The sequence below is a fragment of the Rhinoraja longicauda genome, chromosome 4 (genome assembly GCF_053455715.1).
Source record: "Rhinoraja longicauda isolate Sanriku21f chromosome 4, sRhiLon1.1, whole genome shotgun sequence".
Lineage (NCBI taxonomy): Eukaryota > Metazoa > Chordata > Chondrichthyes > Rajiformes > Arhynchobatidae > Rhinoraja > Rhinoraja longicauda.
Window position 1 is genome coordinate 14,751,571 of NC_135956.1, and position 13,980 is coordinate 14,765,550.

At 41.7% G+C, this 13,980-nt stretch overlaps 1 protein-coding gene across 1 annotated transcript in view; it reads right to left on the bottom strand.

The window, feature by feature from the left end:
- Positions 1-3,268: 3,268 nt before the first annotated feature.
- LOC144592594 (copine-3-like) overlaps positions 3,269-13,980 on the bottom strand; it is a 50,095-nt gene continuing 39,383 nt past the window's right edge. Inside the window, exons 15-16 of the mRNA XM_078397243.1 lie at positions 9,536-9,772; positions 3,269-4,973 (exon numbers count right to left, since the gene is read on the bottom strand). Of these exons, the coding sequence (XP_078253369.1) occupies positions 4,866-4,973; positions 9,536-9,772 (345 nt within the window). The 3' untranslated portion in view covers positions 3,269-4,865. The remainder of the gene's footprint in view (positions 4,974-9,535; positions 9,773-13,980) is intronic.

The window sequence follows — 13,980 nt, forward strand, 5'->3', positions numbered from 1 at the left end:
CTATCATCTTGTGAGTGTTTTTACATCAGCATTACAGAGTGGTATTATTCAATATAGCAAAAATACATTCGTAAATTGAAGACCTAAATCACTGCCACAGAATGTTTGTAAAATGAGGAATATGCACAGGTTATATTAATTTTTTTATCTTAATCACACATAAGGTCATAAGTGACAGGAGCAGAATTAGGCCATTCGGCCCATCATCTACTCCGCCATTCAATCATGGCTGATCTATCTCTCCGTCCGAACCCCATTCTCCTGCCTTCTCCCCGTAACCTCTGACACCTGTACTAATCAAGAATCTATCTGCATTAAAAATAACCATTGACAGCCTCCACAGCCTTCTGTGGCAAAGAATTCCAGATTCCCCACCCTCTGACGAAAGAAATTCCTCATCTCCTCAAAGAAATGTCCTTTAATTCAGAGGCCATGTCTCCCTCGTCCTCGACTCTCCCACTTGTGGAAACATCCTCTCCACATCCACACTATCCAGGCCTTTCACTATTTTTTACGTTTCAATTAGGTCCCCTCTCATTCTACTAAATTTCAGTGAGTACAGGCCCAGTGCCATCAAATGCTCTTCATATGTTAACCCGCTCATTCCTGGGATCATTCTTGTAAACCTCCTCTGGACCCTCTCCAGAGCCAACACATCCTTCCTCAGATATGGGGCCCAAAATTGCTCACAATACTCCAAATGTGGCCTGACCAGCAACTTATTCTTGATATTTTCCTCACATTTTATATAAAATCATCCAGTTTACAAAAATGCATAGAAATTAACATACCGGACATTCACGTGAGCATTCCACAACATTATTTTAAGCAAAAGGGACTAAATGAGAACATAACTTGTTGATTTTTGCTAATGAAGGCAAATGATGTAATATGATAATGTATGAAAGGCGAGTTATCAAGTTATGCATTGGCCTCTGATTAACATTATACAATCAACTCTCATCCTACCATAATCAGTATAATTATATTAAGATGCGTTCCTTCACAAAGATGTGGATGATATAAACCAACTACCTGAAGTAGGCCAGAGTTCTTCCAATATGTTCCACAACATCTTCTCACTATGTGAATTGACATAATACCATGGGTATGTTTTTTTTTATACAGCCACTTTGAAGCAATCCATTATGCAAGTACACCACAAGGATGTTGCCAGGCCTCAAGGGTCTTAGCTATAGGGAAAGGTTGAGTAGGCTGGGACTATTCCTTGGAGAGCAGGAGGACAAGGGATGATTTTATAGAGGTGTTTAAAAACCATGAGAGGAATAGATCGGGTAAATGGCGGTATGGTGACACAGCCAGAATTGCTGCCTCACAGCACTTGCAATGCCGGAGACCCGGGTTCGATCCCTACTATGGGTGCTGTCTGTACGGAATTGGTAATGTTCTCCCTGTGACCGCATGGGTTTTCTCCAAGATCTTCGGTTTCCTCCCACACTCCAAAGACGTACAGGTATGTAGGCTAATTGGCTTGATGTATGTGTAAATTGTCCCTAGTGTGTAGGGTAGTGCTAATGTGCAAGGATCGCTGGTCGACGTGGACTCGGTGGGCTGAAGGGCCTGTTTCCGCGCTGTATCTCTAAACTAAACAAAAGATGCAGAGTCTCTTGCCCAGAATAAGGGAAATTGAGAAACACAGGACACGGGTTTATAGTGAAGGGGAAAAGATTTAATAGAAATCCGAAGTGTAACTTTTTCCGTACAAAGGGTAGTGGGTGTATGCAAGAGCTGCCAGAGGAGGTAGTTGAGGCAGGGACTATGCCAACATTCAAGAAAGTTAGATAGGTACATGGATAGGACAGGTTTGAAAGGATATTGGCCACATGCAGGCAGGTGGGACTAGTGTAGCGGGGACATGTTGGCCGGTGTGGGCAAGTTGGGCCGAAGGGCCTGTTTCCACACTGTATCACTCTATGACTACTTTAGATTATTCCACATCAGGATTGTGCTGTATAAAAAGGTAAATGTTTTACAATTTTTTAACTGCAAGTGCAAACTTGTTGAGTTTCATTTGATTGTATTACCTGATCTGATTGGATAGCATGCCAAACCTTTTCACTGTACCTCAGTGCATGTGACAATAATAAATCTAGACATAATGAATCCAAACACACATATGGAAACTATTTAAAATACATGATAGCTTTAAGGCTATGCTATCATCTTTTAAAAAACCATGTGCAGAAATGTACAAAATGTCAAGTTTACTTTAACGTAAAAATAAAAAAACACATGTGCTGGGAAAAAAAGTACAAATAGCTGGAAACTTACGTGTTTCCATATAAGCTGCCTCATAGCCAAGTGATTCCAGCATTTTCATATTTGCTTTAACAATCTCCTGGTAGTTAACTTTATTTCTCGTTAACGTTTTCTATGTTATTTTGGTTACTAGTTTCAGATATTGTCACGATAGTAAATGTTGTTGCTTTATTTCACACCCCTCCCCCACTCAGAATGGTACTTCTAGCCATTAGGTTTAGATTACGACTAGTCACATGATAATTTTAGGCAATTAATCAATCAGGCAGTGAAGAAAGCCAATGGAATGTTGGCCTTCATAACAAGAGGAGTTGAGTATAGGAGCAAAGAGGTCCTTCTACAGTTGTACCGGGCCCTGGTGAGACCGCACCTGGAGTACCGTGTGCAGTTTTGGTCTCCAAATTTGAGGAAGGATATTCTTGCTATGGAGGGCGTGCAGCGTAGGTTCACTAGGTTAATTCCCGGAATGGCGGGACTGTCGTATGTTGAAAGGCTGGAGCGATTGGGCTTGTATACACTGGAATTTAGAAGGATGAGGGGGGGATCTTATTGAAACGTATAAGATAATTAGGGGATTGGACACATTAGAGGCAGGAAACATGTTCCCAATGTTGGGGGAGTCCAGAACAAGGGGCCACAGTTTAAGAATAAGGGGTAGGCCATTTAGAACGGAGATGAGGAAGAACTTTTTCAGTCAGAGAGTGGTGAGGGTGTGGAATTCTCTGCCTCAGAAGGCAGTGGAGGCCAGTTCGTTGGATGCTTTCAAGAGAGAGCTGGATAGAGCTCTGAAGGATAGCGGAGTGAGGGGTATGGGGAGAAGGCAGGAACGGGGTACTGATTGAGAGTGATCAGCCATGATCGCATTGAATGGCGGTGCTGGCTCGAAGGGCTGAATGGCCTACTCCTGCACCTATTGTCTATCGTCTAATATCACGACTTCGTGTGAAGAAATAAGAACACAAATTTCAGATAACAAGAGCAGTGCTGATAGAAATACTGATTTAATTTCAACCCCATCGTTTTTGGGTTTGTAATTGTACATGAGGTAACACAAATAGTTGGTTCAGTTTACAACTTGAAAGTTAGAAAGATTGGTTTGTAGAATGGTGTAATTTCAGGCTGTATGGTAACTCAAATTTCACTGTACCTTAATTGGTACATGTGGCATTAAACTGACCTTGAAACTAATAGGTTCCAATGAATTACGAACGGTATAACATTAAAATATCAAGATAAAAATGCTGTAACTATATTAAAAAAAACAAATGCATTCGTGTCTAATATATTCTGGACAACTTTATCAGACCAAGAAAGGCCAGTAAACACTTAGTGAATTACATATATAAAGTAACTTTTTTTTCCTTCAAATTGCACTGTTTCTGCATTGACAAACAACATCAGAATTGGATAACAATTGGAACTTTTTGGCACTTTTAATTAATATAAAGTCGGAATGTGCTTTTGATAGTAAACTACTTTGAATGGTTTATCTTCTGTATGTTGGAGGCATTGTTGTAATTTCCCCACACCACAATAGCTAGGTACATTTTAAAGTAAGAACATGCTTTCACCCCATGCTTGGTTGCCTTCATATTTTGACTTCAGTATTTTAGATCTTCAAACCAGCAAGAACAGATAAAAGTAGATACAGTTAAATGAAGTATTCGTTCATTCATTCAAAGTTAAATGAAGACATGGAAACTTACTGTAGACACGAAATGCTGGAGTAACTCAGTGGGACAGGCAGCATCTCTGGAGAGAAAGAATGGGTGACATTTCAAGTCAAGACCCTTCTTGAGTCTGAAGAAGGGTCTTGACCCGAAACGTCACCCATTCCTTCTCTGCATAGATGCTGCCAGTCCCGATGAGTTACTCCAGCATTTTGTGTCTATCATCAGTTTAAATTAGCATCTGCAGATCCTTCCTACACATGGAAACTTACTGACAGATTTAAGAATATTTCTTCCATCTCGTTTTAATTCTGGTTAATGTTTAAGTTACCAGCTGTCAATAAACTGCCAGGGTCCTAATGACCGACATACTATACTCTTCAAACAACAGGAAGAATGTTATTGTTTTTGAGTGATTACATGTGATTATTCAGCATTAATTTTTTTTAAGGAAATATATTCAGCTATTATTTTTTAAATGAATATTTAGGGTGCTAGAATATGAAAACCCAAAGCATTCAAAAGCATTTATCTTATATTAAGTTATTTGGCCTAAATATAAAAAACTGTACATTTTCAAAAAAGATGAACATTAAAAAAAATGTAGACCAACATGTAGAATATGTAACAGAAAATTTAGAGAAAATGAGATGAAAGTTACTCCAGTCTTGAATGATTAATTTGTTGAATGAGTTGAATTGAAATTACTGAATAAATATTTGACACAATCAGTTAATTTGGCCAATTATATTGTCTTCGGAGTTACTCAAAATGTTAGTGAGAATGAATTTAACGTCACCTATATTTATATCGTGCATTTTAGGTTTAGTGAGACGTACTGATAGAACTGAAGATTTCCGTACTATGTTGAATTTACTTCGAGGTCATATATTGTCAGACCGCACTTTCAGATAATTAAGAAGGTTGATCTTTGGGAGGTTGGAGTTTGCGCGAGTTGAAGTAGCACACCACTTGTTGAGGTAATTCAGCCAGTACACTCTGTGCAAGAACTTCTTTGGGTGCCTGTTAAATGAGAGAAGAGTGTGTTATCACTTGCAAAACCGCTACCGCGAACAATAAACCACAACTGACAGGTAACACAGCAACTTTCAGTCGTTACAGAACAAGCTTCCGATGTGTAGGAAGGAATTGCAGATGCTGGATTAAACTGAAGATAGACACAAAAAGCTGGAGTAACTCAGCGGGTCAGGCAGCATCTCTGGAGAAAAGGAACAGGTGACGTTTCGGGTCGAGACCCTTCTTCAAACCGATCTCAAGAAGGGTCTCAAGCACCTCATGTCATTGGTTCCGATTATGTCATTGTCCCCATCAGTTTAGTTTGGTTTAGAGATACAGCGCGGAAACGGGCCCTTCGGCTCAGCGATCCCCGCGCACTAACACTATCCTGCATGTATTAGGGACAATTTATAATTAGACCATGCCAATTAGCCTCCAAACCTGTATGTCTTTGGCGTGTGGGAGGAAACCGGAGCACTCGGAGGAAAACCCACGAAGGTCACGGGGAGAACGTGTAAACTCCGTACAGACAAGCACCAGTAGGCAGGATCGAACCTTGGTCTCTGGCGCTGTAAGGCAGCAATCTACCGCTGCACCACCTCTCCTCTTGAAAAGATATCCAATTAATCCTAGTCCACATAGTTATGCTTTTCTTTCCTGCTAATTGTACTTATTCAATTCACTTTTGAAAATCTTTAAATCTGGCAGATTCTTTGGGGTGGTGGATGCAAGGTCTTGAAAGGTATTACTTGATGCAAGGTATTACTTGAAATTGGAGAATTCAATGTTCGTAAGGTCATAAGGGATTGGAGCAGAAATTGGTCATTCGGCCCATCAAGTCTATTCCGCCATTCAACCATGGCTGATTTATCTCTCCCTCCTAACCCCATTCTCCTGCCTTCTCCTCATAACCTCTGACACCTGTTACTAATCAAGAATCTGTCTGTCTCTGCCTTTAAAATATCCACTGACGGCCTCCACAGCCTTCTGCGGCAAAGAATTCTACAGATTCACCACCCTCTAACTAAAGAAATTTCTCCTATCCCCTTCCTAAAAGAACGCCCTTTAATTCTGAGGACCTCTAGTCCGAGATTCTCCTACTAGTGGAAACATCCTCCCCTTATCCACTCTATCCAAGCTTCTAGTCCTAGATTCTCCCACTAGTGGAAACATCCTCTCCATATCCATTCTACCCAAGCCTCTAGTCCTAGACTCTCCTTATAACAGTGGGTTGAAAGCTACTGAAGCCGAATAGGAGGTGCTGTTCCTCCAGTTTGCTTGTGGCTTCACTCTGGCAATGGAGGAGATCAAGGACAGAAAGTTCTGTATGGGAATAGGAGAAGAAGTTAAAATGACGAGCAAATGGAAAATCTAGCAGGCCTTGGGGGGACAAAGCTCGAGTGTCCGATGAAATGGTCGTCTAGTCTACACTTGGCCTCGTTGATGTAAAGGAGACCATGTTGGGAACACCAAATGTGTTAGACAAGGTAGGAGGGGGTGCATGTGAATTTGTCTCACCTGAAAGGGCTGTTGTGGTCCTGGATGGAAATGCAAGTCTCTTACAACTCAACTATATGAACACTGAATACCCCAGCTTCAATACCCCCCCTATCCCTTGTCGTTCCCCTGCCCTCACTGTAATGCACACCCATCTCTCTCACCACCCCAGCCACCCTGCTCCCTATTGCCACCCGTACACTACACTCCCATTCCCCAGTACCATATTTCTTTTTATCCACTCTTACCCACCCACCCCCCCACTTCCAGCCACACCCCTCCTTCCGGCTTCACATCTCACTTTTCCCCTTCTTTCCGTATCTGATGCCCTTTTGTCTCCTTTTCACCTTCATCTTTTGTCAATCATTTCCCAATCACCCCCTCCCCTGTATCCACCTATCACTTAAAATAGACACAACGTGCTGGAGTAACTCAGCAGGACAGGCAGCATCTCTGGAGAGAAGGAATGGGTGACGTTTCGGGTCGCGACCCTTCTCGACCCGAAACGTCACCCATTCCTTCTCTCCAGAGATGCTGCCTGTCCCGCTGAGTTACTCCAGCACTTTGTGTCTATCTTCGGCTTAAACCCGCATCTGCAGTTCCTTCCTACACATTCCACCTATCACTTGCCAGTCTTTGCCCCACTCCCACCTCTCTTTCCCAACCTTCTGCCTGCTCCTCCATCAATCTAAAGAAGGGTTCCGACCAGAAACGGCATCTGTCAATTCCCTCCACAGATGCTGCCTGACCCGCTGAGTCCCTCCAGCATGTTCAGTTTTTGGGGGATTGAATGGGAGCAGTTAGAGACTGAGAACATCAGCGATAGACAAAAGAATGTGAGTCTTGCAAAATCCCCTTCACTCTAACGGATGCCGCCTGACGTGCCAAGAATTCACAGCATATTCTGCTGAATTTCATTATTCCTTTTGCCATTTAGCTTAATCTATAGGCTGCTTAAACCACTCCTCCTGCTGCTGGAAGCAGCTTTTCCTTTCTTCAATATTTGTAATGTTACACACAACCACCTTGACAAATTGTTTTGCATTACATTGTTTAAAAATAGCTCTAGCAAATAAACTGCATTGTTAAAATCCGGCAGCATGGTGCTTATTTACTTTCCAATGTGCCCAGGACTCCGGCCAAATCCTACAATTTTCATATTCGATTGATAGTTGGAAATGGCTAGTGGCACTCACTTTGTTTACCTAGGTGTGTGTGAGTAATCAAATGTTAAAATCTAAAAAAAAGCAATACAATTCCAACGCACAAAAAAATGTCAAGGATTCCACAAGCAAGCCTCTGCTCTTAACACTGGTAGGGTTCCTTAGAATTAAAGATACCGCATGGAAACAGATGCTTTGGTCCACCTAGTCCATGCTGAGCACCGTTCACACTAGCTCTGTGTTATCCCACTTTCAATCCACTCTCCACACACTGGGGGCAATTTACAGAAGCCAATTAACCTACGACGCCATATGTCTTTGGTACGTGGGATGAAAATGGTGCACCCAGAGGATACCCACGATCAGAGGGAGAACGTGCACACTCCACAGGGACAGCACCATGATCGGGATCGAGCACGGATCTCTGGTTTTATGTCAACAAGCTACCTGGTGGACAAGAGTCTTGCAATTGGCGATTGGAAATCAAAGGCCTCACTCTAACAAAGGTATGCCATGTCCAAGATCCAAAGCATACCACCTTATCTGTGAAACACAGTGGTGGGGGTGTTATGGCCTGGGCATGTATGGCTGCTGAAGGTACTGGCTCACTTATCTTCATTGATGATACAACTGCTGATGATTGTGGTATAATGAATTCTGAAGTGTATAGACATATCCTATCTGCCCAAGTTCAAAGAAGCCTCAAAGCTCATTGGTCGGCGGTTCATTCTATAGCAAGAAAATATTCCCAAACGTACTGCTAAAGCAATAAAGGAGTTATTCAAAGCTAAAAAATGGTCAATTCTTGAGTGGCCAAGTCAATCACCCGATCTGAACCCAATTGAGCATACCTTTTATATGCTGAAGAGAAAACTGAAGGGGGGTAGTCCCCAAAATAAGCATAAGCTACAGATGGCTGCAATACAGGCCTGGCAGAGCATCACCAGAGAAGACACCCAGCAACTGGTGATGTCCATGAATCGCAGACTTCAAGCATGCAAAGGATATGCAACAAAATACTGAACATGACTACTTTCATTTACATGACATTGCTGTGTCCAAACATTATGGTGCCCTGAAATGGGGGGACTATGTATAAACACTGCTGTAATTTCTACATGGTGATACCAAAATGTATAACAATGGCCTTCATTAAAATCTGACGATGTGCACTTTAACCACATGTGATTTTTTAAATTATAAATCTCAAATTGTGGAGTACAGAGGCAAATAAATAAATGATGTGTCTATGTTTCAAACATTATGGAGGGCACTGTAAGTGATGTTTTGGGTTGGGACCTTGTGACTTCCAACTTGCTTTAATTTGAAGGAATCGCCTTTTTATCTCTGTAACAGCAGTGCTTTTAGGAAAAAAACTATTTTCAAATATCAAAAGTAAACTATTTAGCAAATGGAGACACAATGAACTGCAAATGCTGGTGGTTTACAAAAAATGGGATTGCCGGAGTAACTCAGCGAGTCAGGCAGCATTTCTGGAGAATATAGATTAGTGACATTTCGGATTGAGACCCTTCTTCAGACAATATATTTTTCAACTGAAATTGAACAAAAAAGATGTAATAAAGCACAACAAAATGACAAGCCCAAATCCTGCTTATTACTTAACATATTCAACTCATAACTCAATCTTTTGTATGTATCAACATAATCAAAATGTACAAAATCCAAGGCAGAATTTCAGTTTTTCTAAAATTACTTAACATTAGAACTAACAAAATATTTACACATTGTATACACATGCATGTACATAAATTATGATATAAATTACCAACTGCATTTAACTACCTATACAAACGTGATTAATTTTCAGATTTTATTTTAATGTGTTTGTTACAGTAAGCATGTTAAGTAAGCTCAAATTATTACCGGTCGGTATCACATACTTACATTTTGAAACTTCCTAAATGGTACAAATTGGACAATGTCTCGGATAGCTGGTTCTCCAGTGGGTGATTTCAGAACTCCATCATCACCGTCCAGAAACTCCATAGCACTGAAATCTGCTCCACCAACACCAATAATGATGATGGACATTGGCAACTTTGCTGCATTAACAATGGCCTGTCTCGTTTCATCTAAATCTGTTATCACTCCGTCTGTGATGATCAGCAGGATGTAATATTGCTGCCAAAAGATAGATCTTTCATCAAAAATATTTAAAGTTTACTGTGTTAACAAACAATTTACAAATATCAGATAACAATTCTTTAGTCAGAGGGTGGTGAATCTGTGGAATTCATTGCCACAGAAGGCTGCAGAGGCCAAGTCAATGAATAGTTTTAAGGCAGAGATAAATTCTTGATTAGTACGGGTGTGAGAGTTTATGGGGAGAAGGCAGGAGAATGGGGTTAGGAAGGAGAGATTGATCACCAATAATTGAATAGCAGAGTAGACTTGATGAGCCTAATGGCCTAATTCTGTTCCTATCACTTATGACCTTATGAAAATTAAGAGTTTAGAGATACAGCGTGCAAACAGGCCCTACAACTCACCGAGTCCACACCGACTATCGATCACCTGTACACTAGTTCTATGTTATCCCACTTTCGCATCCACTCCTTTCACACCAATGGCAATTTTACAGAAGCCAATTACGCTACAAGCCCACACATCTTTGGAATCTGCAAAGAAACCGGAGCACCCACAGAAAACGTGCGTGGTCACAGAGAGAACGTACAAACTCTGCACAGGCAGCAAACGTGGTCAGGATCGAAGCCAGGTCTCTAGTGCTGTGAGGCAGCAGTTCTGCTGTACCACTATCCCATCCTAAAATGAAATAATATCTTTGCCTGCACTTACTATAGATATAAATGATTTTTTATTATAAATATGCTTGGAGCATTGCATTTATAGAAACATAGAAAATAGGTGCAGGAGTAGGCCATTCGGCCCTTCGAGCCAGCACCGCCATTCAATATGATCATGGCTGATCATCCAAAATCAGTACCCCGTTTCTGCTTTCTCCCCATATCCCTTGATTCCGTCAGCCCTAAGAGCTAAATCAAACTCTCTCTTGAATACATTCAATCTCCTTTTATATGCAGATCTCAGAATGTGAACAAATTTGTGGACAAATGTCAAAGTTCTTCTGCTGTCCAAAATAAAAGTAATAATTTACTACATTTAAAAAACTCTCCTCATCTCTTCTTCTGTCATTTTGCTAATTACCTTAAAAATGTGTTATTTTTACTGGCACATTAAAAAAATTAATGGGTAATCCTTTGTAACACTGTTATAAGTACGGTCAAGAGCTTTTCAGAGCTCAATCAGAAAGAAAGATTTTCTGATATGGAACAAAGAGCAAGGCACAAAATTCAACTATGTTTTGTAGTGAACTAAATTACACAATGCAAACATGTCTTGCAATGTCTTCATGAAGTGAGGGCTGAAAGCAAGCTTGTGGTCCTAAATATGAGCTATAACTGGAAAACATGCCAACAGGGGCAGCAAGGTGGCGCAGCAGTCTAGTTGCTGCCTTACAGCGCCAGAGACCCGGGTTCGATCCTGACCACGAGTTCTGCCTGTATGGAGTTTGTACGTTCTCCCCGTGACCTGCGTGGGTTTTCTCCGGGTGCTCCGGTGTCCTCCCACATTCCAAAGACGTACAGGTTGTAGGTTATTTGACTTCGGTAAAAATGGAAAATAGTCCCTCGTGTGTAGGATAGTGCTAGTGTAAGGGGATTACTGGTCAGCACGGACTCGCTGGGCTGAAGGGCCAGTTTCTGTTCTGTATCTCTAAACTAAACGAAACAAGCAAAATCAGATTTGTTCTATCTCCAACGTAACCTGCCTGAATATGTCTGGAAAGTGCTAGGATTTGTCGACATTAATGCACGCATGTAATAGAGTAATTAAAAGTTCCAGCCAAATAGTTAGTCCAGTTTGCCAGTATTGTTCGGAATAAGTTTGTGTGCTGAATCTCTAGTGGATTTCCAAAATTACAACAATTTCCCACTGCCTACAGTGGAAAAATTCCTGGCACAGAGTGAGGAAATTTCTGCATCAGATTGGACCATGTACAAGGATTTCACCATCGCTTTCAATGAAAGAGGAATTGTGAGAGACTCAGAATTAGAACATAGAACAGTAAAGCACAAGAACAGGCCCTTTGGCCCACAATGTTTGTGCCGAACATGATGCCAAGACCATGACTTATCTACCTGCACATAACCCATATCCCTCCATATCCACATACCTATTCAAAAGATTTTTAAATGCCACTTACATATCTGGTTCAACAACCATCCGCACCAGTGTGTTCCAGATATATTTAAAAAATCTTGCCCCCACATATCCTTCAAACTTTGCCCCTCTCTTAAAGCTGGGAAAAAGATTCTGACTGTCTACCTTCTTTATGCCTCTTATAATTTTACATCCTTCTATCATCTCCCCATAACCTTCGATGTTCCAGAAAAATTAATCCAAATCTGTCCAACCTCTCCCTGGAACAAATAACCACCAATCCAGGCATCATTCAGGTAAAATTAGTACTTAGGTTTTTGACTTTAAGTTGTTTAAGTGTCTTTAAGTCTGAGAATGTTAATTTTCCACGTGTCCTTCCAAGTGGGTCTTAACATCAGAAATATTAGGTGTTTGACACCTTTCAAAATCAGCTAAACCTGTTGCCATGTTATGTCCTTATCAAGCCATTGGATTCTGTCACACAAAGTCGCCTTGAAGTGGAGTCTATGCCAGAAGGGATTGGGTCAGTTCTGAACCAAGTTCCCCCAGAGGCACATGTTGGCATTGGAACATTTGCCATTGCCTGTAGATTTACTATGTAGGCCTACAATTTTTTTTCCTATTATATAGTCACAGTCTTACAGCATGGACACAGATCCTTCGGCCCAACCTGCCCACACTTACCAACATGTCTCATCTACCCTAGTCCTCCACTTGCATGCGTTTGGCCCATATTCCTTTGAACCTGTCCTATCCATGTACCTGTCTAAATGTTTCTTAAACGCTGTGAAAATACCTGCCTTGACTACCTCCTCCGGCAGCTCATTCCATACACCCACCACCCTTTGTGTGAAAAGGTTACCCCTCAGGTTCCTTTTAATTCTTTCCCCTCTCACCTTCAACCTATGTCCTCTGTTCTCCTAAGTTTTAGGAGGCTAATCAGCCCATTGAAGCTATGCTGTAGACACAAAATGCTGGAGTAATTCAGCAGGACAGGCAGCATCTCTGGAGAGAAGGAATGGGTGATGTTTCGGATCCTCTTCAGACAGGTTCAGAAGCTATGCTGAGCCTTACAACAAACGGTTTCTCTCAATTATTTTCTCAGTCACCCAATCTCCCCGAATTTCTATGAACTCTGTTCCACACCCTCTAAATAGGTTCTACCGTTCCCTAAACCAGGAGCAGTTTACAGTGGCAAGTCTTTAGAACATGAAAGACACACAGAGCACCCAGATGAAATCCTCATGCTCACAAGGAATACAGACAAATATATACGAGGAAAGGTATCCAGGGTAGTTGAAACTATGACTAGAAATAACTCGAGTAATAGAATCAGAGCTGTGTAGCGTTGAAACAGTGCCTTTGGATCAACTTGTCCCGTAGCAATCCAAACCCTTCCTATTCCTCTATCTGTCCAAGTCATGACAGAATTTATTGTCCAGTATATGTGCTAAACACCCGACAATGAAATCTTTCTTTTTTTTTTTAAAAAGCTGTATTTCTGCAATTTTGCTCCATTTGGGAGCTCAACGCACACACACACTACACTACATTGGTACCTTTATCCCAGGGCGGAAAATACTAGATGACATAAGTTTAAGGTGAGAGGGGCAAAATTTAAAGGAGACTAGACCAAGTGGATCCGTTGGGCCCAAACCTCTCCTGCATTGGTGCACACCCTCTCCTACCCCCCTCCTCCTTCTCTCCCCACTTCCCCCTCTCCATCCCCCTCAACCCCCCCTTATCCACCTTCCTCCCACCTTCCTCCCTAGGAGATAGATTTAAACTTTAAAATGTCAATAACTTTAAAAATATAACTGTGGGAAGAAACTCCGTCTCATCCTCTCCGTTTTCACAGCGTGACAGCGGAGGCGTTTGCCTGACCGTAGCATCTGGAACAGTCCGTTACTGGGGTGGCAGGAGTCCCTCATAATCTTGCTTGCTCTGGATCTGCACCTCCTGATGTATAGGTCCTGCAGGGGGACGAGTGTAGTTCCCATGGTGCGTTCTGCCGAACGCACTACTCTCTGCAGGGCCATCCTGTCCTGGGCAGAGCTGTTCCCAAACCAGACTGTAATGTTGCCGGACAGGATGCTCTCTACAGCCCCAGAGTAGAAGCAATGAAGGATCCTCAGAGACACTCTGAATTT